The 26,273-nt window shown below is 46.4% G+C and overlaps 9 protein-coding genes and 1 non-coding gene across 10 annotated transcripts; 4 read left to right on the forward strand and 6 right to left on the reverse strand.

Annotated features, from left to right (window-relative positions):
* Positions 1 to 726: 726 nt before the first annotated feature.
* F4813DRAFT_396610 (uncharacterized protein) lies at positions 727 to 2,269 on the reverse strand (the record flags this gene model as incomplete). Its single annotated transcript, XM_049247844.1, has 4 exons — positions 727 to 1,338; positions 1,397 to 1,473; positions 1,525 to 2,024; positions 2,075 to 2,269. 4 exons carry the CDS (start codon positions 2,267 to 2,269, stop codon positions 980 to 982), a joined length of 1,131 nt encoding a protein of 376 aa, XP_049099034.1. The 3' UTR covers positions 727 to 979.
* Positions 2,270 to 3,047: 778 nt separating this feature from the next.
* On the reverse strand, positions 3,048 to 5,243 carry F4813DRAFT_90273 (putative cytochrome P450). The gene is made up of 4 exons (XM_049249021.1): positions 4,936 to 5,243; positions 4,116 to 4,877; positions 3,598 to 4,058; positions 3,048 to 3,541 (listed from the first exon to the last, which is right to left on the reverse strand). The coding sequence occupies exons 1-4, from the start codon at positions 5,157 to 5,159 to the stop codon at positions 3,321 to 3,323; spliced, it is 1,668 nt and encodes a 555-aa protein (XP_049099035.1). The 5' UTR covers positions 5,160 to 5,243; the 3' UTR covers positions 3,048 to 3,320.
* A 223-nt stretch (positions 5,244 to 5,466) lies between these two features.
* On the forward strand, positions 5,467 to 5,565 carry F4813DRAFT_t83. The gene has a single exon. It is a non-coding gene; the product is annotated as a tRNA-Ser (tRNA).
* A 662-nt stretch (positions 5,566 to 6,227) lies between these two features.
* Positions 6,228 to 7,256, forward strand: F4813DRAFT_390043 (uncharacterized protein; the record flags this gene model as incomplete). Its single annotated transcript, XM_049246948.1, has 4 exons — positions 6,228 to 6,367; positions 6,431 to 6,687; positions 6,771 to 7,165; positions 7,242 to 7,256. The coding sequence occupies 4 exons, from the start codon at positions 6,228 to 6,230 to the stop codon at positions 7,254 to 7,256; spliced, it is 807 nt and encodes a 268-aa protein (XP_049099036.1).
* Positions 7,257 to 7,321: 65 nt separating this feature from the next.
* F4813DRAFT_90373 (putative alcohol oxidase) lies at positions 7,322 to 9,733 on the reverse strand. Its single transcript, XM_049249022.1, has 4 exons — positions 9,398 to 9,733; positions 8,994 to 9,334; positions 8,125 to 8,939; positions 7,322 to 8,064 (listed from the first exon to the last, which is right to left on the reverse strand). The coding sequence occupies exons 1-4, from the start codon at positions 9,456 to 9,458 to the stop codon at positions 7,461 to 7,463; spliced, it is 1,821 nt and encodes a 606-aa protein (XP_049099037.1). The 5' UTR covers positions 9,459 to 9,733; the 3' UTR covers positions 7,322 to 7,460.
* A 457-nt stretch (positions 9,734 to 10,190) lies between these two features.
* Positions 10,191 to 12,218, forward strand: F4813DRAFT_90465 (putative efflux pump antibiotic resistance protein). Its single transcript, XM_049249023.1, has 4 exons — positions 10,191 to 10,219; positions 10,275 to 10,313; positions 10,379 to 10,756; positions 10,821 to 12,218. The coding sequence occupies exons 3-4, from the start codon at positions 10,425 to 10,427 to the stop codon at positions 12,166 to 12,168; spliced, it is 1,680 nt and encodes a 559-aa protein (XP_049099038.1). The 5' UTR covers positions 10,191 to 10,219; positions 10,275 to 10,313; positions 10,379 to 10,424; the 3' UTR covers positions 12,169 to 12,218.
* A 49-nt stretch (positions 12,219 to 12,267) lies between these two features.
* Positions 12,268 to 13,430, reverse strand: F4813DRAFT_396618 (uncharacterized protein; the record flags this gene model as incomplete). The annotated part of the gene is made up of 3 exons (XM_049247845.1): positions 12,805 to 13,430; positions 12,725 to 12,773; positions 12,268 to 12,676 (listed from the first exon to the last, which is right to left on the reverse strand). Exons 1-3 carry the CDS (start codon positions 13,100 to 13,102, stop codon positions 12,268 to 12,270), a joined length of 756 nt encoding a protein of 251 aa, XP_049099039.1. The 5' UTR covers positions 13,103 to 13,430.
* A 20-nt stretch (positions 13,431 to 13,450) lies between these two features.
* Positions 13,451 to 16,669, reverse strand: F4813DRAFT_361513 (putative MFS sugar transporter). The gene is made up of 7 exons (XM_049243530.1): positions 16,111 to 16,669; positions 16,003 to 16,054; positions 15,689 to 15,944; positions 15,385 to 15,633; positions 15,074 to 15,323; positions 14,528 to 14,874; positions 13,451 to 14,446 (listed from the first exon to the last, which is right to left on the reverse strand). Exons 1-7 carry the CDS (start codon positions 16,177 to 16,179, stop codon positions 14,071 to 14,073), a joined length of 1,599 nt encoding a protein of 532 aa, XP_049099040.1. The 5' UTR covers positions 16,180 to 16,669; the 3' UTR covers positions 13,451 to 14,070.
* A 4,795-nt stretch (positions 16,670 to 21,464) lies between these two features.
* F4813DRAFT_390049 (uncharacterized protein) lies at positions 21,465 to 22,660 on the reverse strand (the record flags this gene model as incomplete). The annotated part of the gene is made up of 2 exons (XM_049246949.1): positions 21,465 to 22,025; positions 22,091 to 22,660. 2 exons carry the CDS (start codon positions 22,658 to 22,660, stop codon positions 21,465 to 21,467), a joined length of 1,131 nt encoding a protein of 376 aa, XP_049099041.1.
* Positions 22,661 to 23,731: 1,071 nt separating this feature from the next.
* F4813DRAFT_361519 (alpha/beta-hydrolase) lies at positions 23,732 to 26,159 on the forward strand. Its single transcript, XM_049243531.1, has 3 exons — positions 23,732 to 24,596; positions 24,662 to 24,817; positions 24,870 to 26,159. Exons 1-3 carry the CDS (start codon positions 24,083 to 24,085, stop codon positions 25,952 to 25,954), a joined length of 1,755 nt encoding a protein of 584 aa, XP_049099042.1. The 5' UTR covers positions 23,732 to 24,082; the 3' UTR covers positions 25,955 to 26,159.
* Positions 26,160 to 26,273: the final 114 nt, after the last annotated feature.

The raw sequence follows: 26,273 nt of genomic DNA on the forward strand, positions 1-26,273 counted from the left end.
CCCTTTTTTGAGTGACGAAAGAACATTGCAGCTAGAATCCTTCTGTGGACATTCTAGACCGGTCTTACACATCCTTTATATTTCAATGATGCCAGCGTCTCACCTAGTTGGGACAGTCTGAAGGCTACAAATACCACCACTCTTCCCCCCGTAGGTGCTTATTTCCTGCCGAAACTCTCCGGAGGGGGAGGGGGGGAGCTAGGCCACGCGTTATACTACCTGTCTATTTAGGTAGCGTAGGTGATAAGTCAGATTATTGTCACCCATACATGCAGCCTACCATTCCACCCCTTCGGATAGCACGGACTAGATACCTCATTATGCTATACTTTGCAATAATCACGCTAGGTTAGGTACTTATTAGAGCACTGTGCCGTAGGCGAGGGACTTCTAATCGTTATGGATAAGTACTAGCTTCTGCTCTAACTCCCCAACCCATATGCACGTAAGTTGGAGGATCTACCCATCTTGTAGATATACCCAATCTCAATGTAACATTATAACATGGTAACTATCAAGTTCGCACTGTACCCTCCAAGTTGATTGGTGCGCAGTTCGATATATCTCTAGGCAGTACCTAGGTACAATATGTCCCTTTGTCCTTGGCTGTCAGCACAGCAATTTGTTTTCAATTTCTTGCTCATCGTAATTGTATGAGTAGGTACCTAAGATAGTCTTAAAACCGGCCTTGATAATCAATACGGTCTCGGAATTATTTAACGAAGATTTACATTTTGTACTATTATTAATTGAACAGATACGTTTAATGATGGGCATTTCTCGTAGATAACTTCGTAAAATTGTATAGTTACATTTCTTTTTTCATAACTTTTGGTTTCATATGTACAACTTCCAGTTGCATCATCTCTATCGGCGGGAAATGCCGCGTTATAATACAGAGGGTCGGTTGACGAGCGCTTGATATACCTAATACAGTGACTTCCGGGACCATATGACGTGACGCCCACATTCGTAGAATTCAATAATAACTCCTATTATCAGTAGATTGCGCGCGACTATCGGCTTTTGACCTTCCTGTATCCCGTAGCTCGATCTGTGATTCGCTCAGGGGTCGAAACCCTCCTTTACTAGCTGTCTGCTTGCTGCCAAATGTCGGTGGGTTTGATTGGGAGTCATACGTCGTAGCCTTGGAAGTCGAGATTAAACTAGACCATACTTTTGTGACATGTCCTGCAACTAACTTCATGGAATGGCCGAGTGCTGGTAGCGATGCTCCAATGAGGGCGACAGTAGGTTCAACTTGAGATGGGATCCAGAATGTCTCGCCATAACCAGCGAACGACCCGGCAATATAGCGCGAGGCGAGGTATTGGAAAACTAAGAGCTTTTGTTAGATAGGATAAAGATGAAAAAAAAAAGTCTTGGTGATACTGACAGACGGGATCCGTAACCACAAATCTTCGAATGCCATCCACAAACAGCGCTAACTTCAATGCTGCAGCAATACTAGCCCTGTATTTTATATAAGTTTATACTCGAATACTCCGGAGGGGAATTACTCACGCCGCACCCAACATGAAGATAACCAGGATACCAAGACGTCTTCGCCAACCCATATTGAGCTTCAAAACTGGGAATATTGGGAATACGAGCAAGACAACATCGTACGCTAAGCTAACGCTGTAGAGGCCGATCGTCGAGTACGTATAGTATAAATCGTTGCAGTGAAAAGGATGCTGTAGAGGGTCCCATGCCCAGTATAGCGGTTGGCAAGCGAATATGGGTGTAATGGAGAAGACCACGACGTAGACACCCTGCAAGGCCAAAAATGCATAAAGAATCCGCCTGATCGTGACATTGTTACCGTGTCCAAAGATACGTAGGTAGAATAGGGTGATAGAAACTCGGATGGTGCCTGACATTATGGGGTACAGCCATGCCGTCGCTACGATTCCTTTGTACCATAGGGAATATTCCTCTATGGTGATTTCCCATAGAGGTTTATCGACTCCCGCATTGAGGTTGACGTAGGCTGCTAAACTCGACCAGCCGATGTACAAGATCTAACTGAAAATGAGAAGCGATCGTGTGTAATGGGGTGTCTTCAACTTACAGTTGCTGGTATGATGGCATAATCATCCGCTCCCAAATTCTTGGATCGAGCTCGGAGTGTAAATCGCGCTACCACGAATCCCGTAGTAACAATGCAGAGGGCTATGCAAGCGGCTGCGATTCTGTACACCTTATGGGTGTCGTTAACCTCGGTGGGAAAGGGGATCAGTTCGTCTAGAGGCACAAGTGCAGCCATATCTTGCGATGATGGGATGAATCGTGACACAGCAGTCAAATTAGAGTAGAGGCAATCGAAACCAACTCTGGATGAAACTTGGGGGGTACGATTTGGGGGAGAAAACCAAGCACCTCAGTGATCTCATAGGCGCACCAGACTTGCCTTATAGGATCATACCTTTCCTACGGAAGGATGTCGCGAAATGCCTCTAACATATAATGCGTCGTAGTGATCAGGAATCCCTAACACAACGGCGATGCATAACCCCTTCGATTAAAACGCCTATATCTTGATATGAGACAACTTACTGTATGAGGAATACCTTGGGTCTGCTTAACACTATTGAATCTACCCCAGAGATGGGAAAGCGACGAGCCCAAACATGTGAGATCCTACATCAGACGAAAAGACGGCCCCTCCAAGACGCCTCTAGGCCGGGAAAAGGTAGCACTGCATCTGGAGCCATGCTGACGCTGAATTCATCATACCTACCCACCATTACAACGAGCTGTCCAATAGAATGAACAGGAATAAAAAACGTCAATAAAACCGTTCCATTACGGTTCAGGTGGCGAGCTTAACGACCCGCCACTTTAAGGCCTCTTCTATTTAAAGGATGACTAGTTCAGTTTTGAAAGCCTGGATATTGTACCGAATGCTACCCAACTAATAAGCACCACTACATCCTACAAGCTCCTGCAAATGCGCCTCTTTCTGGCCTTCACCCGGGAGCTTTCGACATTCCAGGCCACCAGCCCGCTTCATTGCCACTATGTGATGTAACTCGATGCATCAGAAGCGTGGGAAGGGAGGATAGAATCTTGTATACAACTCGCATGATATTACTTGTTTAGTTACACAAATTAATCGTCTCGTCGGATTGAGCGCAGCTCGTGATCTCATGATTGGATGGATGTAGACCGGCTCCATCAGATAGATGTACGGATAACGAGGTATTGGCAATTCATTCGTCTACTGAATAGTGGGCTAGAACAAAGACGAGTGATATAGCGAGGCTTGCGAGTATGTATTCAAATCCAAGATTGTTCGAAAAGCTTAATCATCCATCCTACCAACGCCTCCTCCACCGAATCTTCATATCCCGGTCCGGAGGAGTTGATACCGTGCCGGCGAAGTCTTTACTGTTTCTGGGTGGCCGGTCGGACTTCTTGCCGTCTAAGGTTGTCCACTCGATGAATTCTATATCGAATTTAGACACTATGATAGCCAGGCCCATGATGATTTGTTGCCTTGCAAAGTGCCGCCCAGGACAGACTACATTGCCTCCTCCTGTTGATGTAACTGTCAGCTAATAGCGTTTCTAATTTGGCTGCAAGGGAACTTACCGAATGGAAAGAATGAACTAGGACGAGCCTTTGCGAAAAATTCTGGTTGAGTGATAGGATTTCCGGATTCGTCTTTTCCTTCTACCAGCCGAATATGCCTCCCCGGCCAGAACTCAGACGCCGGGTGCCCATCAATGGCCCAGACAGCCTCTTCATAGTGAGCTACGTCCGTAGGAGCCTGTATTAGCGACTCCTTTCCTATACGATAGCCGCCAATATAAATAGTTTCGCGAGCCTCTCGGGTCAGCATAAATGATGTGTGCATGCGTAATGTTTCTTGGAAGATGGCCTGCAATAGGGGCGATGCTAGAAGTTTTTGCGTATTTATGTGGCGTTCTCCGGTGCTTGCGTCGACTGTAATTGCTTTTTGAGCTTCGTCTCGTACGTCTTGTAGAAGGCCAGGCCTCTGCAGAGATTCCATTATGGCCCACGTCACCGACGGGACACTATTTCCATTGATCCTGTACATTATTAGCACGATCCACATATCGTTACCCCGGTGTAGGGTGTGGACTAACCCAAACAATCTCGCCATAGTGTGACCGGATGCAGTTTCTATCGAGAGGTCATTTTCTTTCATCCATACTGCTATCTCCCGAGAAACTCGTGCACCGAAGTGAACGTCCCAGTCTGAATCTGCATCAGGCCCATTCCAGTCAAAGTTAGCCCATGCGGCGTCAAGGTACTTCGCCATCATTGCACGCAGTTTATCTCGTATCTTATACGGCCGAGGGGTAATAAAGCTAGGTAAACCCCAGACTAGCTTCCCAAGGTTGGCATCTAAGCCCCAGAGAGCATCAACAAGGTCTGGGTTGAGTTCAAGCATTCGAGGTCCAAACATGGTGATAACGGCACACTCGGGTATAGCATATCTCATAAAGTTAAAAAGGTTGATAGTGGTCCATTCGGTGGTAGGGAATTCGTCAAGCTTCTTCACTAGCACATCAAAGAAATGCTGGCCTAATTGGTTGCTGTAAGGAGGCTGGGTGAGATATTTGTCGTAGATCTGATGTTCCGTATGCCATAAACGCTTTTGATCTGGACTGGTCATCGTGCCCGGTATGGGAGACGTCAAACGACCGGTTTTGTCGTTTGCAAATCTCTTAGATTCCTCTTTAGGAACTCCCCATAACTTATCTATAAGAATAAGAGGGACTATATTTGAATTCAACGACGAATTTGTGACAAATAGCTTCTGGACAAGATTGGGGCCTGTTATCCAATAGACAGGTCTCAGTGCCAGGTTGAACCTAATAACTTTCCTCTCCCGTAATAGGGGTCTATAACACAGTTAGTTCGAAATGGCAAATTGAAGCGGCTTGGAACGAAGAATCTCACATAGCCCTCTCTAGAAACGCCCCCATATTGGTCAAGTTTTGGAAAGTGTTGAATATAAAAGGGATAGGATCTTTGAGCTGCACTGGTGCTTCCGCTTTGCCGATGGCCTCCGTTCGAAATATAGCAGCATAACCAATCCACAGAATAATAGCGAGTGGAATGACGACGAGTCGCACATCCACCTCGCTGGATACGCGATCATTGATGAAATGAATATTGTCCATGATCGTTCATACGAGTGTACCGCGTGCTAAACCTCATGAATCGATTTTTGGTTTATGGAGGGGTTCCCAACTTATAAGGCAGTCTTATTCAAATTAATGTTCACACAGCCAACAACAGGTACCTTTGGATTTGTATCCATATTCACATGTAAAGATCAGCAACTGTAACCATATTCGACTATCCGTATCTATCGTAATAACACATATAAGGTCTATTTCGAATATCTCCACTTTTCGAATTGCGGGCACTAAACTAACAATAATAATAGTGTTTGTTGGCCTAAATGCTCACCGAACAAAATAGCGAGGCGCTTTGGCGGAGTGGTTAACGCGATGCCCTGCTATATCTTTAATATAACGGAAGGCATTTCCTTCGGGAGCGCAGGTTCGAATCCTGCAGGCGTCGCTTTTAACAAATGTCACCGCATTTCATTTTTGCCCTTCATCTTTAATTGAATGTTGATTTTTTTTTTTTTTACTTCACATCAACAACTTCACATCCCTTTCCACAAGGCAAGCAACGTCATTTCTAGTTTCCAAATAGCTAGTTACTTCGTACAGACTTTTTTATACAGATAGGTACCTATTAATAACTTTTATGAGAAGACCCAATAATTCTAAACGATTATTCTATGGCTTCTTCCATCGAATCTTTTCATTTCGAAGATCACGATGTCTCATTACATAGGCAGTGAAGAGATAAATGAATCACGTATTTGAATACGGCGTATATACACGCACGGTTCTTAGCGAGCGAGCTGCTATGACCAGTCCGTCGAGTCACAGTCACAATTTGATTCGCTTGGCATGTTAGAATATCATCATCGGTCTTTAAATGACAATGCTTCGCAACAACAACATGTCTTCTCATTGTGGGAATGAATACCAGCTCAATCCCGGCGGTTAGGTTTGATATTGATGAATTCTCATCAGTTCAGTTTCTCAACCAACCGCCCATATTCACGGATAGCAGCAGCGATTAGAAACCCCCTGAAAACCTCCACCCGGGATGCGATCTCGCCATCGCGGCATTTCTTAGGGATCCCCACCTACAGTGTGTCATTGACGATGGAGGCAAAGCACAAAGCCGTCGAGGTGCCGAGTAAACATCAGTCTTCTCGCCCCACAAGAATCCTAATCTGGGTCATCCTACCGGCCATCTTTGTCGCTCTCGGTATCGCATCGCCCCCGACGGCGCTGCTTTCCTTGTTCGTCCTAACCACGAAGTTCTTTATGTTACGGTATGACCGCGCGCGTCCCGTAGACTAGAGGACGGATATCGAGACCTTCGTTTGGACGTATGTGCTTGTCGGTACCGTTGGCGTTTTCGCTGTCATTGTTGTCCAATCCCTCTTATTCTACCTATCCAACTATGCGCTGTTCCCGTCCTCGGCGCGTACCTTTCTTGCTGAATTCGCAAGGGGTGAAGGTGAAGTCTCTGGCCTAGATGCCGAGACATCAGCTATGAGAAGACGGATAGCCGGTAGTTGGCAGTATTGGACTTTCATGTTCTTGTTCGCGTACCTTGGTGCGAGTATTCCGGACTAGCATATGCTCGACGTCGGGGGCGCATTGCGCACGAGCATAACTATATTACGTTGGCCGCCGCAGCCGCTCTAGGTTTCAGTACCTTCGAGGACATCGGGTTCATCTATGCTGCCGTGCAGGAGAATAAGGGCGTTGCGCATCTTGCGCTGGCTATTGTTGAACGCGTACTTATCGGTTCGCCCATGCATCTGATAAGCGGCCTACTCATCGGTCTAGGCACCGCCGGCCGGGACTTCCGCGGGAAGAGCTCAAGTCTAGCACATATTATAGATCTTCCCGCCCTCATCCACGGGGCCTGGGACTTCTCCCTATTTAGCACCAGTGCCTTAAACGGGAATGTTGGATGGATCCACCCATACGGGAAGTCGTTACTGGCTGTTGTCGTTATTTATGTTATCGTCGAAGGTACACTGCTTTTCGTCGTCCAGAGACAATTTACTAGTTGGAACTCTCACGAGGTATGTTATTTTCTGTAATACTCGAGCTTGGAATAGCTAGGCCAGCATAGATTTAATTGAGGCTAACTTGCGGTAGAGTAAAACGAAGTAAAGGGCCTACGAAGGGAATTTTAGTGTACGAAGGAAGATGTATTTTATCAGATAGACTCGGCTCATCATCTGCATATACGACACCCTACCCCTGATATTTCATGGCCTGCAAGATCCTCGCTAACATATTGTTAAAGAGAGTACATGTTTTCCTTCGCAACTGTTGGCATCTAATAGCTAAGGCCCTGGCTGAGAAGTTTCGAAACTAGGCAGAGTTCAGAGCCAGCTCCTTAATAAATATATCAGCTGCTCTTTCTCCAACAGCCAAAGCAGTATCGTTGGTGTTCGCTGCCACATTACGAGGTGCAATACTAAGATCTGCAATCTTAAGGCCCTGGACCCCATAAACGCTTAGGGTAGAGTCAACTACGCCCCTTTCAGCTTGTGGGAGCATCTTGCACGTCCCGAGCGAGTGCCAAGTGGTGCTCACGTTCTCACGTAGCCACTTCTCCAGCACTACCTCGTCCTCGGCTGAATATTCGATATCAGGCACGTCGGCGGGAAGTGGGCCTTCGCTCAGCTTAACGCTCGCAGCACTCGAGTTAGCCGCGAAGGGCGGATGACACTGGGCCATCTCGCCCCGGTACGAAGTCATGCGCCGGATTACCTCACGCTGCTTCTTGTATAGCCACATGTGCTTCTTGATGTCAAGCTGGCCCTCATCCGCGAAAAATCCCGTCTCAAAATCAACAGGGTCGCCCACGTTGGGGCCTGTGATGTGGATATGTCCGCGCGAAAACGGATAGACAGTAAAGGCCGTTACGGCGAGACAAGGGTCGCCGGTAGCGAGACGGAGATCTCCCGGGAAACTATTCTCTGGTCAGAACGACTTCACATATTATTCAAATGTTCTCTTGGAAAGGCCTCACCCGGCGATTACGTTGATGATTCCCAAGGGTTTATCAGGATATTCTTTGAACTCTTTGTCCCATGCCTTCTGGAACTCTGGTCCAAGAGCAGCGACTTCGGCATCTGTTGGCCGCACCTTGGCTTGAACTTCCTGGCCATTCCATCCTAGCATTTTCTCGTTATTCTTCACTAAATCCTCGTAGCTTCCCATACGGCCGAGCACGAGCCCATCGAGCGTGTCTGTGGGGGCTAGGGTATTTAGGTATGGATAGCCAAGTAAGTGGTGATCTTCGTATCCATTCCCAACACCAGGAAGGTCGACTACAACCGGAACACCAGCACGTTCTAGGACATTTTTCTCGCCGATACCCGATCTCTCTAAGAGAGACGGTGTGCCACATGCTCCACAAGATGCAATTACTAATTTCCTTGCCTTGACACTGCGAGAGACTTGATTAGTATCGTCAGGGTGAAAGAGTGGGTTAGGCCTAAACTCGACTCCTACGGCCTTCTTCTCGTCTAGCAGGATACGTATAACCTGCGATTCAACAAGTACATGCAGATTTGGATGTTTCCCGTCGCGAATACGGGGGTGGAGATAGCATGATGCTGCATCCTGGCGTTTGCCGTCAGGCGAGATAAAACGCTTGGCTCTCCACAAGGCATTGACAGAGTCGAGGTCTGACAAATCCTCGACCTCAGGCCAGCCTAGTTTACTTGCCGCTGCGATGCACTCATCTGCAATCTTGGACAAATTATATGTGCCACGAGATATGTGAATTGGGCCGTCATTGCCGTGGACGCCCTTCTCATCTTTGCCATGGTATGTTTCGAGCTGTGAAATTAGTATGAGTAAGACTTATCAGCATTATTCAATAAGAATAATCACCTTTTTCAAGAATGGTAGCATATCATCCGCTGACCATCCTGGTGCTTTCCACGAGTCCCAGTCAGATCGCTGAGCTCGACTGTACATCATCATGTTGGTAGACGAGCCTCCTCCAAGCACACCACCAGCCGGCATGATGAGAGCTCTGTCTGCCACCTCCGAAGACTGCTTTGCCATATAGAAAAGGTTTGTCTTGCTATCGGGTGCGAGGTGTGACATGAAAAATGCAGGATATTCAATAGTAGGCATCTCATTGTTTGAACCGCCTTCAATCAACAAGATAGATAATGCAGGGTGTGCATCCGCAAGCCTAGAAGCAACGACGCAGCCAGCGGTTCCGCCTATTTGTGATGCATTTGTTAGTATACTTTATAAGCCTAGGCCTTTTGATAAATTATTCGTACCTCCGGCAATGATGACATCGACTTCGTCCACCGCGCCTGGGAGTTTCGTGTACAACCCCATGATGTCAAAGAATATTGTAATTCTATAGCTTACCTAGTTAACTATAAACTAGGCAAATGTTAGGGTTCTGACGCTTTGGAGATGTGAAGTTGTTATCCGATTTGAAGGGGAGGGGTTTACCCAAAGGCTGTGTTAACATGTTGGCTACACGCTCCTAGAGGCCTCTGCACGAGGGCATGTTGGATATAACAAGTTGGATATAAATAGATTGTATGATCCAATTGGATAAAATTAATTACGCTATGGTTACTTTGCAATATTCTTTGTTGCGTCTTTGTTGGTGCAGTCGTCGTTTTTAGTATTATCCCTTGCTTACCGAGTCGCTGCCCGCAGTTACCGGCTCTCCAGACTATCCCGCTCAGGCGAGAGCTCAAACCGCAGTATTTGCCTTAGATTTCTGCATATTAATTTTATATTCCATACAATCCAGCTATCGTGTTGCTTGTGTTGTATACCGTAATAACTACTACAAGAATAGCACAGCTCCGATATATCTCTTGTACTCTTATTTTATCTTTCCTTCGAGCTTAACTCCTATTTTAATGAAGTTACCCTAGCCGCGAGACAGGAACTTAACTGGGCCCTAGGTAAATTAACTGTAAACACACTACGAACAGACCCCTTCTAACATACCAATTCTCGAACAGTCTACGTGATTGAATCAACCCTTGCACAGCTGGTATCTGGTTGCCGGAGTGAGAAGTCACCTGATCGAAGCCGAATAACTTCATTGTCTCCCTTGTTTCGAGCCAACACGTTGTGTAGAAAATCCTCAAGCCGCTCCCATTATCTACAAACCTCACTTTTCTTTTTCAGCATGCCACGCGTTTTTTACTTACGCATACTGAATACCTGGTAAGTATCTACTCAAGATAATATCTTCTCCAACGTCTTCTCCAACCTAATTCATACAACCCAAGGATTCCGCAATAATTCCACTGCAAAGTAACGAAAGCCCACAGCGTCATGGCTCCAACATCAACAGTCAGAACATCACTAGAACTTCGCACGGATATAGGAGCCCAGAGAAGCTATGGCGGTGAGAAGGGGATTCTTCAACAGCCGAGCCCCGAAACCACCAGCAATGACGAATCTGGAGTTGAGCGGGGCGTCAGGGGCTTTAGATGGGTTCTCGTTGTTCTAGCAGTCTTATCTTCGACTTTCCTTTACGCGCTCGACAACACCGTTACGGCAAACGTACGGCCTAGCATGATTGAAACCTTTGGAAACCGGTTCGACATGCTTCCGTGGCTTTCCGTCTCATATCCCATGGGAGAGGTGGGCATGAATCCTCTGTGGTCCGTCTCCGAATACGTCTTAATTGCAGAGTCCCTTTGATTCGTAGCTTCTAACCTGGCACAGGGGTAAGCTCTATAAGCTTTTCAATAACAAGCTTCTGTACCTGGCTGCGGTTCTCGTATTTGAGATCGGCTCCGCAGTCATCGGCTCCGCACGGTCGATCGAGGCCGTCATTGCCGGCCGAGCCATTGCCGGCAGCGGCGGATCCGGAATTTACGTCGGCACTATAAACATTATCTCGGATATGACTATGGAGGCCGAAAGGGCGACATACTTGAACTATGTCGGTATGTGCTGGTGCCTTGGGACTATTCTCGGCCCTGTTATTAGCGGTGCATTTGCCGACTCGTCGGCTACTTGGCGATGGGCCTTTTATATCAACATCTGCATCGCCGCGGTTGCTGCACCGGCATGCGTTTTCCTCATCCCGCCATCTCCTTCTCGTACGACAGAATCCCTATGGGCCCGAGTTAAGCGCATAGATTACACCGGGGCGATCCTATTCCTTGGAGGCACCCTTACTATTATCATGGTACTGAGTTTCGGCGGAGCCTTGTATAGTTGGACAAGCGGCCAAATGATTGGCTTATATGTAGCAACAGCAGTTATCTGGTTGACCTTTGGCATTCAGCAGCGTTGGAACCTGTTGACCATTGACCGCATCTTTCCGGTCCAATTTTTCGGCGATTGGGAGATGGTTATTTTCTTCTGTTGGGGCTCACTCTCAATCGCAAACGTTGTGGTGACGATCTATTCACTGCCCCTTCTATTCCAGTTTGTCTATGGCGATACGGCCTTAGGCTCGGCAGCTTATACAATTCCGTTCGTCGCCTCCACTGTCGTTTTCGGCGGCGCCGCTGGCCCTCTTTTCAATAGATATCCAGTATATATGCCCTGGTTTGCTGGCGGTGCCACACTTATGCTCATCGGCAACGGCTTGTTGACAACTATCGGTCATGCTGTCTCCCGAGGAGCTATTTGTGGATATACTGTTATTCAAGGCGCAGGCTGCGGACCAATCATGCAACTCGGCTATACTGTAGCCCAGATCAAGATTCGCCGTACTGATCCGGATTCACTTCCTGATGCCACAGGCTTTATGAGTTGCTCTCAAATGGCTGGACTCGCACTCTCTCTTGGCATTGCTACGACCGTGTTTCTCAATGGCGCCACTTCAGATATCGCTATAATCCTTCCGGACGTGTCACGTTCAGTCATTCAGGCAACTATTGATGGCGCCAAGACGTCTCTAGTCCAGGATCTCAGCCCAGAACTTCGACTCCGTGTTCTAAAGGCTATTGCTAATAATGTCGCTACAGTATTTTACATGAATATTGCTGGAGCGGGACTAGGTCTCGTTCTATCACTCTTTTTGAAACGCGAGAAATTGCAACTTAGTTCTCCTAGTTGATAATCTAGTTATAACTACCTATACATTTAATATAATAATAGAAGATTCAGGAAGGACTTTATGTAAAAAACATCATAGCTTCCCAGATCTACTCGGCATTCAGGTAGTATTGCCAATAGGATCCCCCACGATCCAACACAGATATTGAACGAACTCATTCCACTTCTTCTTCTCACCCTCTACAAAGTCAACAATAGGTGTCAATCGTATGTAGAGCTTTTTTCTGTCGATATATCCGCCAACAACGCGAACACTACTCCCGCTACCGGAAAGAAAAGTGACGGGGACTACCTTGTGATTCTGGTATCCCTCATCCATAAATCGGCTGCCCGTCACCCATAAAATTGTCTGTGTTTCGCTGATGGAAGGGACAATTTCCTTCAAAGGTAAATTATTTGCCAGGTAGCAGCCCATGTGTGGCTTTTCATAGTCACATTGGTCGATAAAGTTTTCGACATTCCAGGGAGTGTGATGAGACAATCGGAACAGGAGGTGCGATTCTTCGGGACTGTTGTAAGATTAGATGAGAAAGGGTGCTTTGAACGTGCAATCTCACATCAACAATTTCCATTTCGTTCCTTCAATAATGCCCGGCATCTGATCATCTTTGCTAAAAGATAAATAAGCCCGAAATACGTTCCATAGGTCGGTCTCTGGCCTGGGCGGCGTCGTCTACCGCGGTATCTATAGGTAATATCGACGGGCATCCATCGGGGTTATCCCAAGGTCGAATCTCTTCTAGGAATTGATGCATTCGGCTATAAGAAAAGGGACGGATAAACTGCTCGCCGTCACCGGGCTCACCGCTGTTGAAGTCAAGGTCACTGACTTCGATAAGTTCTGATTTACATTCATAATAGTCCCGGCTTTTGTAGGTCAATTCGAAGGCTTCCTTAATGAAATTCAAGGTTTCAAGGACGTGCTTTGGCTCCATGGTGTGTGTAGTGGAAGATTATGGTTTGGCGAGTAGCGGTATGTCGTAATTGTGTCGACTTTGATAATTTGGGTCCTGGGGCTGGTTTCCACTTTTCACTATTATATTACTTACCCAGGTTAGGTAGGTTAGATATCTTTTAATGCATCACGAGGATGAGCCAATACTTTTTGAAAGGTGAGGTTAACCCGCATGTAAAGGTCGAGGAAGACACGGTATGTTATCAATGTACATATAATTTACGTAGTTAAATCTTCTCGTAGCTTTGATTTATCAATATAAGTAAAATATTTACCTGTGTCTCCTTCGCACCTGAGGACATGCTATCTTTTTAAAGATCAAAATATCGTGAGAGGTAACGTGCTTAAAACTTCAGTAATCATTTATATCAAATATACTCTATTAAGTCCACCATGTCTTCTCTTGTCTCTGAACTACCGGAAACGCCATCTCTCTGGAGGCAAGCGTTAGTAAATCTTGGCCTGGAAAACGAGTCTCTTATTAGCGGAAAGTACCGCCAGTCTGGGTCAAAAGTAATCCAGAAACAATATATACTTCAACGAATTCTGACAAAAAGAGCCAATGCTGCGGCAGTGAAGGGTAGATTGTCGGGGTGGATAATCCCGGACTCCATGTCATGGTCACTTTCGCACCCTTCGAGCAATAACGATTTCATCATCATAATACAATCGCTAGAAATTCCTCCTCGACACTAACACAGCAAAATAATGAACATATCGTTTATTTCATAAACTCCATAGGCAATTGCTATAGTCAGAAATGGTATCAAGTCTAGCCCAGAAACCCAAGACATGCGCATGTATCCCTATGGTATACCCGCTATAAACTCGTAAAACACCGTTGCATAGTGAACCCCATACGAACAAGACCCGTCAATATACCTCGTGAAAAACTTCGTGCGTTAAATGATACCCCGCGACCAAGGGTGCGTAAGATAAACGGGTAGCTTAACTGCTCAAACCCCCTTCGTCGTGGACAACAGAGGTGTGTCTCTCCAGGTGCTTCGTAGCTTCTTCGATATCCCGGCCTTGTGCCTCGGCGAACCTCTCGGGTCGGCGGACGGAGGTAGAGTCGCGGTCCTTGTGAAGGACTAGGGGTGGGTTGTCGCGGTAGTAAGCATCTAGATCCTCTAAAGTACGGTTGGCCGTCTCGGGGTAGAAGAGCCATATGATGGGCAAGAATAGCGCGTTTGTCACTGTCCAGATGATATAGAACTTCCAGCCTAGCTTTTGGATACCGATGGGTGTCACTTCAACGACGATGAAGTTTGTAATCCAGTTCGTCATGGTAGCAACAGCAGCTCCTTTTGTTCGCATAGGAAGACTATAACCAGTCAGTAATTGCCCCTAAATTTTAAGGATCCCACAAGCTATTGTTGCTTCCGAGATAGAGTATTGAACTTACGAGTTGATTTCGGTGGGGTACAGCCACGGGATACCCAACATTCCTAAACCAAAACCCATGTAGTAGATGAAGAACCATACGACAGAAGCCTTAGATACTTCAATCTGATGAAGGTAGCCGGGCTTCTCAGCAAAGTGGAGGAGGACGGTGACAAGCAAGAAGCAGACTAGTTGGATTGCAGTGGAAACCATCATCATGATGCGGCGGCCAACCCTTTCCACAAGGGGCGCAGCTATTAAAGACGCGAAGAGGTAGGCGACTGATGCACAAGCAGCAATAAGACGGGCCATGCTCTCGTCTAGCTTGACGGACTCGATCAACACGGTAGGAAGGTAGTAGGACATGATCTAGTTTAGGTTAGCATCCTAAAGCTCTCTTATAAAAACAATTGGTCTAAGGGGTATAAAGTGTGCATTCTTTCGTAATTTTATGCTGGTGCCCAGAGAATTGACGTTGAAAGTCGAGTTAGGTTACTCACTGCCTCATAGTTAGCATTTGTATAGAATAGGCTACGGATTGAGGATAAGATGCGTTCTTGTACGTACCATTAATGCCACCAAATTGTTGCATAGCTTGAGTACCAGAGCCAAGGATCAGTCGTCGAACTGTTTTAGTTCCAGACTTGGTACGACCTCGGAGAAGATCACCCCAGTTGATCGCATTTTGGCGCTCATATTCGATACTGAAGACGATTTCTTCGCGCTCGGCGACGATATAGGGATCATTAATCGGTTTGTCTGCCAAATCCGCCAAGATCTTAACCGCTTCATCCTCCTGACCATGTGCAAACAGCCATCTATAGCCGGAGTCAGTAAATCGCACGTATCAAACAGCTTTAGTGTGGACAAAACACTCACCTGGGCGACTCTGGTAGCCATGGGATAGTAGAGAAGAGAACGATGCAGAAAACGAGCTGGAGAGACAGGGGGAACCGCCATCCGACGGAACCTCCAACGAATGACATTCCATAGTTGATCCAATTACTCAAGGAAAAACCAAAGATGTTCAAGCCCATCTCGAGCATGACAAGCATCCCTCTGTTGTCCACCTTGGAGGTCTCTGTTTGCCAAACGGGAGCAGTAGCTGTATTGATTCCGTTGCCGATGCTATTCCATAGGTCAGTTTAATGGTTGATTTGCATAAAGTCCCAGTAGTGCATACCCCGTAACGATACGACCTACTATCATGTGCGGGACGCTGAAAGAGCTCGTTTGGAGAACAGCGCCGACACTCATGATTGCAGTACCGACAAGCACAGTTTTCTTTCGGCCTATCGACTCTCCGATGTAAAATGCGGTGATAGCACCCAGGAAGCAGCCGATAGTATAAATCGAGGTGATGATTGATAGAATGCTTGTATTCTCCGGGCCATGTAGGTTGTGGACGTCTAGATAGTCTTTCGAAATAACAACACCACCTAAAGGCAGTGCCTTAATACCGACATGCTATGTAACATTCATACGATGGTCACTTACTGAAAACACCTTGATCATACCCAAAAAGGGTCATGTCTGTAGCGCAAGCGAGCTACGATTGTCAGCTCCATATCATCTATTCGGAAATAGAGGGGGTTGTCAGCTTACAGTGATCCAGAAGGTCAGCCATTTGCCCTTCAGCCCAAAGTAGGGCTCTTTTATTCGTGATACTGCCATCTTGTTATGATCAACTACAGAGTTATGTCTGCTCCTTAATTCGGACTCTGGAGACAGACGAGGAGAGATTTGAGAAATAGGTTGGTAGTTAGACGTGTCAAAGCGGAAAGTAGAACAACGAAGTACGAGTGGGCAGATGGTCTTTTATATACAACAATGCACCATGGACTAATACAAAGTACCGCGAAGTACATACATGTATGTCTAACCTAGGTTAGTATTGTATTCCGTATTTGGCCAAGCCACATGGGTGACCTGTACAGTTTCGAGTGACATGATGATATGTAGTGTATGTGATAGGTATGCCCGGCCGGCAATGGATGATCCAGCAGGGGTTTTACTACCATACATGATCTTGTGCTTGATCAAGTTTTTGTACACTGTCTGAATATGTGACTGTAAAGTTGAATTGTCCAATTAAACAAGGTTCGCGTACCGGCTGTGGGGGTAGCAGCTGGGGGTAGTAGCTGGGTGCTGGGGGAGTCTGGAGAGACAGGGATTAGACTTTGGCGTCATCCCGCGCAAAAATTCCTTACAGGTACCTAATGTACCTAGGTAGTGTACAATACCTATGTATGTAAAAGGTAAAAGCCCGAACGTGCGGAATCAGGTGACTCGACCCTGCCGCATTTAATCATGGCCATTAACGGCTTTATTATGTATGTAGCGGCGTTGTTGCCACAGTCGTCCCTTAGCCAATAAGCATAACAGATTAAGGTTTGCCCCATACGAATGCGCCTCGTAGCGCCGAGATCTATGTCATAAGACACCGTTATTCTAAACTTACTAAAAGAGAAAGTTGTTCCAGTTTGCCGAAAATGATACCCGCTTAATTCTCTCCGTTCCAACACCCCAAGATCTCTCCACAAACTCGCAGCTCCTTTGTTAGCGGAGTGCATGTAAAGACTTTGGGGTTCCTCCGCATCACGCCGGAAACATTCGGACAGCCCACATTAACTCATTTCTATGTAGGTATGTCGAGTTCGACAGAATAATCCAGACCCTTTTGTAAGTACTATGTAGTAAGCGCATTGGGAAATATTACATTTTCTGCATCTTTTGCGTTTCTGCCGCATTTCTACCTAAACTAAACCCAATAAGGCCATTGCGGCGTAGTGTAGCACGAGACTTGAGCGCAGAACATACGTCATAGCGCATAAAGTCGGGGGTTTGGGGGTGTGTTGGGGCTGCAGCACATAGTAGGAGGCTGAAAAAGAACATTGAAATGAGCAAAAACCGTCATCTGCGGAGTCGCCTACCCCTGATCATATCCTTGATCATATCCTTAGGTATAATAACCATGGATGAAAAATCCCGCGTACATATGTATAACACACTATAACACATTTACACGCAGAAGACCCCATTATGATCCACAGAACGGTCGATTCATCGACATCAGACTGTCACAAATCAAAAATCAAGTATTGTAAGAAATGAAGTCCATTTGCACACGTGGTTTTAGTTGCATATGTCCCTATGCCGATTACTGCTAGTACCTAATCGTAGCCGGCGGCATTACTTGGCTCGAGCTAATAAATAACTCTATATCATTCAACCCAATAACAATTTAGCGCTTAGAAGTCTATAGCATGGTCTTGCCTTAAGCGCAGCAGTGGCGCGAATGAACGTAAGCGCGAGCCGTGGGAATTGGTGGAAGAGGCTCTAAAAGACTTCAGGAACTATTCAGGGGTTCTCCAGGGATTACTCGGGAGCAGATTTGGATGATGACTAAGCTACAAACGAGGCGACGAGAATGAAAGAAAAGAACTGCAAGAAACACGAGTCGTAAAAGTCGAATTCTCTCAACTAAGATGCATGCAGTGGTCCGTTAATAATACCCGGGCAGTTTATTGATAGGTCATGGTCTACCTAAGTATAATAGATAGGGTATTAAACGCATTCGTAATATATTTCGCTAAATCTCGTGTAGAGAACTGGTTCCAGATGCATAAAGTCCCAGCCCTATTCAATATCTTATTCTTGGCATTTCTCACACATTAGGTCCCGATTCGGTCAACTTTACAATACCGATTCCCGCCTGCTAGGAATCTTTCGTATGCAACAACAACAACAACAGCAGCAACAACAACAACTTAACCGTCAGATATCTCGAGGTAACACTCGGACCCGACCCGACCACTCAGGTTACCCGATATACTCCCCGCCGGTAAGAAATACCACCCACCCTCACGCGTTGATAGGTATATCCAAATAATATTAAACGTGACATCGTTCACTTTCTGTCTAACACAGTCCCGATATATCTTCTAGTGACAGGTCTAGGCAAGGGACGATCACGAATCTTACATTGCGGGATTAATAGGTTTTCGCAATTGCTTTTTGCCATCCGTTGAACAATCTGTAAGACATGGCTATAATGTTGAGCTGTCGGGAAACGGAATCAGCATAATGTAGATCCCAACTTGAAATCTTGTCTCACATAGCAACTAAGTAACTACTCCGTACGAAGTAGCATAAAATTCAAATATAGTCATTATAACTATTACAATCACTGATAACGAGTTATGCTAATCTATCTCCGTAGCACAAGTCGCGATATCGACTATAGCTCATAGATAAAGAAAAGGAAATATTAAGTCGTACCGCATACTCTTAATGCAGGTAAATCGGTCCCAAAATACACTTGACGGGCTTTTATCACCTACAAATAGTTCCAAAGCCTCGGATCGTAACGTAGCATCTGATCGGAGACGGCTACAACTGTAGTGTAGCCTAGATCTGACTATACATCGTGTCACTTCACTAGAAAAGCAGTGGCAACGATCTACCGGAGTCTAGAAACGCGGACGTTCGCATTACATATTGATACACAAAGCCTTTTTTCATAACGTCATTAGACCCCTAGCCCACGAAGAAGCCACGGCGGCTTGGTATGCCGCACTAAAAGACAGTATCCCTGCAGTAGGCATATGATTTCTCCAAGATATAGCTGTGCTAAGATAACTGCCGGGTTTAACTTGCCGACCCCTTAATCGACTCGTAGAGAAATGGTGCGCCGGGGCGTACGTCCGGTTTTCGATACCCCGCTGTCGCCGTCCGAATTAATTATCCTAAAAATAAAGCCCGCCGGTCTTCCCCGAACAGTCTTCCGACTCGTACAGCAGCCGAATATCGGACCAAACCGCTCTCATATATCACCTGCAGTACATCGCACGAGCAGCCAGACGGATAGAGCTTTTAGTGTAGCTCCGTCCCTAATTCCGTACTCTATTTCTCTGCCTCGGAACATTTTCCTTCGAAGATGCATTCTTCCAAGACTCATTGTCATCTCCAATTTCAGGGGTCTTGACTTTGAGCATACCAAGCCTTCTTTAATAATAGGTCCGGCTAGACTCTATTTGGTAGGCAACTTCATGTAACCCTAGCTTATGAAAACAACATTCAACTCGTTGACCTAACTTCCGAAACTACTTTTATCTCGCGGGGTGGTTTGGCCTTAGTATTGGAGAAAGTTATTGTTGTCATTGGTGACAAGTCTCTACGTTTAGAACACCAAGACCAGACCCACGAATCATAATAAACAGTGTCCAAAAATATACCGGTACTAAAATGCATCAAGAGGTCTACCATATACATTAAGAATTTAGAGAACATATCTTACCTATCTATAGAATGAGAATGGTCATCCTTATAGCCGTAATCTCTACTTGATATGTTTTATGAGTGCTTATAGTATATTGTTACTTCCGCACTGTAAGACCCGGGCTGTGACAAGAGTATTTATTTCAATGAATAAACTCCTAGTAGTTTCTAAAACGAGCGGTTCCGCTAAAATGCCCATTGACTATGATCAACGTCACCCAATATTACGACTATATTAAATTGTTAATATTTTCGGTAAGGGGCAACATGTCTAGCATGACAATCATACGTGTCTTGGGTATGATAGATAATAGGCCTCCTCTCGCTGGAATTCATTCCGATCCTATAGCTTTCTGACAGCTTGGGCTCCTGACAAGGACTAACTGACGAGGATTTATAACCCGGGGTCGAAATCTTTTTACTTGCCCCTTTCAAAAAGGGGTAGGTAACTACTGACTATCGGCAATTGCTAAGTATCCACCAAGATGAAATTTACGAGTTATATAAGCTTAAACAAACGCGAGAAGAAGTAAAAGTCTAGAGCGATTATGTATCATCTAACACTCCTCCCGATTTGTTGTTAAATGCACAAAAAGAAAAAGAAAACCACAAAGCCAACAAAAAAAAAAAGCTAGGACCCCAAATCCAAGCCACGGCATTTGACCCGAACAGTTGGTCTGCCTGCCGCCCTGCCAGGGGCTCGAACCCAAAGCCCTTACGAAAAACCCCTCGAGGGATTATCTCTGGCTCTACCTCAACAACCGCTAGGCCACGACCATGTTGAACCTAGGCGGCGGCTGATAAGAGATGGAAGGAAGGTGCGGTATTGGTAGTTATAAGTTCGACTTCGTTGCTAGGTAACTATCTACCTAGGTACCGGTCCACCAGGCAGCTGGAACTTCTTGTCAAATCTGGGATACTACATTCACTGGAGGCAACTGGCTGAGGAGACGGGGAAGAAGATACAAATAAGGTCATTCCAGCTGGGTAGGTAGGTAGGTACTTTGATGAACACCTGGAAAGGGGCTTCCAACAGAGAACACGATACATTTCACATCACTATGTACCTAGCCTATAGGACTTGAGAATGTTATAGTATATTTCTACATGGCGGGATAATACACACATAGGTTAGGTACTTACTAGTTCAAATGTCAGCCTAGATACCTAAGTAGGTAGTCATAATACAGTAATGTTTCTCAAATATATAAATACATTCGAAGCTCTTGCTCTACTTTTATGATAACATCATTTTCCATAGTAGTTGACCGGCAACCTCGTGAATAAGCCCGAGCTTAAAAGCTTGCTCAATATGTATAACAGGCATTATATATTCTGCCCTCATCCTGTTTAACAATATACTTATATATTACCTTCACTTATGCCTTGCAGGGTATACATGTTTCCTTAGCATACTACCGTAGAACATAACAACCTAATTTATCAACATAACGACCTTGGCACGGTATACCTTTTGCGATTCTTGGTATCTATGCCGTAACCCCAACACCCGACGTGAACATATGCCCCCGGTTTCCGCCGATGCAAATGCAAACACAGACAGCCGCGCCAACCCAGCCGATCAAAACCAAACCTACACTCACCGGACTTAAACTCGCACACTAGAGTAGACTGTGAAAGTATAATATACAGTTACACTAAACCACAACCAATATGCCTTATGAGCTGAGCAGATCCTTGACGCTCATACCTCGTCCCGGACCACTGCTAGCCATCCCCCTACGATCCACATTAAGCATCAGAAGTGCCGCAGAGGCTTCCTGATCAATCTCCTGCTGGGGTCTTAGAGCCGGACTAGTGAGGGTCGAATGTGACGTAGATGCAGTCCGCGCATGTTGTGGATACCCCTGATGACCAAAGGCCGGAGAGGTATTGTTAGACGGCCCACTATAACTGTAATGGCGATACTCAGTGGAGATAGACGAGTAGGAGTGATGTCTACCTTGCGTGTCTTGTGCTACTAACGCCGGCGATATAGACGATTGATTAGAGCGAGCGGGAGTCTGCGCATAAATAGGTGACGGCGCTTCCGAACCCGTCATTTCAACGTCTTCTTGACCTTCTTCGTCATCTTCATCCTCATCCATATCATACGCATCAATGTCATTTGACGGAGTCAGCCTAAACTGGGATGGGGCTGGTGTGGCCGATTGATCATGGCGTTGCTCCTTCAGCTTAGTAACACAATCTTCGAGGTATCGCACATATTCGATAGAGGCCTGCAAGAGCAAAGATTAGTACGGGATATTGTTACAATTTAGGTAATATTTTTTAACGGATGTACCTGAAGGATGGCCAGCTTGTGCATCTCGCCGGTGCAAGCAGGTATCAACCCCTTAAGCACCGCGAACTCTTCATTCATCTTAGATCTTCGACGGCGTTCAATCAAACTATGGGCTGTTTTCCTAGCGATCTTCCTCCCCGCAGCGCTAGTTGCTGACGGCTGCTTCTTCTTAGACCCGGCACCGGCGGTACTCTTGCCGCCAGTGGCAGGTGCTGCTTTGTCTGGGGAAGTCTGCTCAACTGGTTCTTCCTGGGGACGGGGCTTCATCTGAATAATCCTGCGGGATCTCGTCGGCGGGGGAGGCAAAGCAAATGTCTCCTTTTGCGCGGCAGACGAGCGTCTTCTCGACTTGACCGTCTCGCTTGGTTGGACCGGGTAGGTCGTATTAGTAGATGGTGATATAGGTGACGTCTTAGCTCCGGAGTTGGGCTGCTGGGACTTCGCATTTGGCCCTATGGCCGATGGAGGTAGCTCAAAAGACATCTGCAAAGTGGAGAGCTGATGTGAATGGTCCTTGCCCTTGATTTCGGTGGAGGACGCCGGTGTTGGTGGCATCTTTAAGCGCGTCATTTTGAATGAGAGCCTAATGAATCACTTCTCCAGATGGTCACACGACAAGGCGGATTGATACGATGTTATGTTGGACGCAACGTTCGAAAGCCAACTAGCCGAAGCAGAATAGATATGCAGTTCAGTTTCTGGCTCGGTCAAATACCCGGTTTCAAATTCGAAAGTTGGGTGTTGCCGCAGGTGATGACTAGGCTGGGCCGTCACGTAGGCGTAAGGTAACAAGGGATGTTTGCCGCGGTAAGGAGAAAGCCTCCGTTGCTCATAAAACCATGGCAATAAGTTAAAGGAGAGAATATTGAAGACGGTGTTGAGGACCTGCTTCCGATCATGAAAAGGCAACTTGAGGAGGGACCAGAGTCTTGATGTATGTTGGACATGGCGAAAAGTTTCATCAAGGTCGTCGAAGCATTGAAAGGTGTCGACTTGAGGCACGCGATCAATTAGAGCTCTGACATTGGTTGAAGTTAATGGGGAGCCAATCAGAGACGAGAATAAAGCAACGTGCTGTGGTGGATTGGCTTGTGCAGCCCATCCCCCATGTAACGACATCTACTATGTAAGTCTCGGCTTTCACAACCTTCCTGATCCTGGATCATCCTGGCGAAGTCCTGGTCGGCAGGTCCTTTCGAGCTTGAAGAACTCATCGACAAGCCCCACGGTCTCATCGGTGTTTTATATCTCCTTCTTCCCGCGTCTGATGAAATGAAGCCATTGGTCGGCTTTATCTCAAGTCAACCTATGTAGACCCTTACCGCGATGCGAGCTGGGGCACGTGAATTAAGACCTCGCCGAGACACGAGACCATTCAAATGGCATCACGGATCTAAGAACATGGACGAGAAATATCCAATGATGGTGCCGGATCCTCTCGTAGTTCAAGCCTGAAATTTGAATAGGTAGGTAGTTAACTAAAAAAGATTAAGATGGAGGGATGCGACATACATAGGTACTATGTACCTATGAAATATTGCCTAATAAATTAAGTTATGTAATCCTCAGCAGATCATTATGACGAATATGTATTGTATTAAAAAACATGACATAATTTAGATGTCTTTCTCTCATTTCGATGCTATATCACGTAAAGGAATAATCGCATATTACCTAAACCCCCGGTCTGCATTTCTTATTCCGTATGCTACAATGTAATTGGCGAATGTCTACGGATTACAATATCATCGCGTTGGTAAGGGAAGAAAGCCACGATGTCCTACATAAGGTATAGTGCTGACGACAGCATGCAATATCATCGAATTGCGGCTCGTCGTGTCGTTTAGCCTCCTTCTTATCTTGGGTGGTGGCTTACCGGTATCGTAAGTAAACAATGAATATGATTAAAAAAGCCATTTTTTCCGTGCTTCCAGAAAACAACCTCGCAGTTACCTATACATTAGGTACCCAGAAGTAACCAGCGGAGGAATCATGCGACCTTTTTCCTTTTTCGGCGCATTGCTGCTGCTAGGCCGTGACACTGTTATAGCCGCGGGCAATCCGCAAGTTGTCGACACCAAGAATAATGTTACGTATCGAGGGTTCAATCGCAATGGTGTCGAGGCGTTCCTGAACATCCCGTACGGACAAGACACAAGCGGCCCGAATCGATTCAAGCCCCCGCGAGCCTTCGTGCCAGAGTCGGGTAGCATAATCAACGCCGTATCTTATGGCCCCGCGTGTCCCCAGCCACTAGGAAATGACTTCCTCCCGCTGGGATTGACTAACACGACAGAGATATCGGAAGACTGTCTAAACTTAAATGTGATCAGACCTAAGTGCCTGCGCGCCAGGGACCGGCTTCCGGTTCTAGTCTGGATTTATGGTGGCGGCTTTTGGACGGGTCAGAACCGAGAGATTACTACTGCGCCTGATGGCATGATCCTTGAGTCTGTCGCAAACGGACTTCCCATCATTCACGTAGCGATGAACTATCGTCTCGGGTGTGAGTAACACGCGCCCCTCGTTTACTGGGTGAGGCATAACCAATATTAACGTACCCATGTCCAGTCTTTGGATTCGCACAATCCAATGCTCTTGAAGTCGAGGGTTCCGAGAACGCCGGGTTGAGAGACCAGCGGCTCGCTATTGAGTGGGTTCGCGACAACATCGAGCACTTCGGCGGTGATCCTGAGAAGATCACCATCCACGGGCAATCATCTGGAGGTAGGTCGCCCTCGAGTTTACTATCTGCCCCCTTTCTAATCAGATAATCCAGGCCTCGCTGTTGGCATGCAGATTATGGCTTATGGCGGAAGCAAGCCAGCTCCGTTCCAGCAGGGAATATGCGAAAGCCAAGCCCTAGAGCCAGGCATCACAGCAAATTTCACTATCGACGCCTTACAGCTCGTCGTGGATTATGTTAGCTGCAACACGAGTGCCCTGCACTCGCCAGAGACGGTGGCGTGTTTACGGGATCTAGACATGGATACTCTCTTGAATGCATCAGCGGCGACGCACCAATCCGACATCGCCCACAATATCGGCGACACCTGGTTGCCAGTCGTCGATGGCGATTTTCTTCCCGCTCCACCGTCCCAACTTATAGCTGAAGGGAGATTCGCCAACGTAACGGTTATGATGGGTTGGTGTGAGGACGACCTAACCCTATTTACGGACACCAGTATCTCTACCCCACAGGACACTCGCAGTTTTATCCAGACATACATCTCTTCCGTGAGCGACGCCAATATTGACAAGCTACTTTCATTATACCCATCTTCTGAATTCGCCGCCAACCCGACAGCTAACCTGTCAAGTGAATTCTACCGCACAGCACGCATCTTCCGGGATATCCTAATGGTATGCGAGCCGGTATACTATGGAGCCGCGCTCGCGGCCAAGGGGAATAGCGTCTATCTGTACGACTGGAACCAGACGATCCTAGATCCCATCTTAGAATACACAGATGGTGTGTCGGGGTTGGGCCCCATCCACACAGCTGAGTTTGCATACATTTTCGGGAACATATCACACTACAACGTCTCCAACTACCCGTTCAATCCCACCCCCGAAGACTATAGCCTTGTGAGTCGTGGCTCGCGATCATGGTCGACATTCACGAGCCGCGGAGTGCCAGGTCTTGAGGGCCACGACACGTTCCAAGGATTCACGCCCTCTTTTCCTGTAGGTAGCCAAAGCAATGCCGATGGGACGTTCTCGGTATTCGTTGCGGGAGGGCCAAGCGAGGGTTTCTCGGCCACTGACGGTCCTGGCTCTAGACCCGAAATAGCCGCACAGAAGCTAAAGGAGAGATGCGCTTTTATCAACTCGGAAGAGATCATAAATAAGCTTTACTATTGATTTATATATAGATATTTGATATGATCGCCACTTATATGACAGGTACCTACCTAACCTGCATAGTTACATCTTCATAATTGTACTTAATATCATAATACATTTATGTAGAGCTGACAATTACGAATCCGAACTTTCTTGTGCTAGGTCGGGACTGATTAGCATCCCCACGATACAAATAAATGAGCACATCAGACGAACGAGAGCCTTGGCTCGAGATGCAGCCTTTGCACTATCGAGCGTTTCTAATAACAATGTCCACCTAGTTTTAATCCTCGTAAAATCCTATTTTGTAGAGACACCGTTGATATGGTTCATCAAA

The sequence above is a fragment of the Daldinia decipiens genome (genome assembly GCF_022478715.1).
Source record: "Daldinia decipiens strain CBS 113046 unplaced genomic scaffold F4813scaffold_19, whole genome shotgun sequence".
NCBI classification, from domain to species: Eukaryota; Fungi; Ascomycota; class Sordariomycetes; order Xylariales; family Hypoxylaceae; genus Daldinia; species Daldinia decipiens.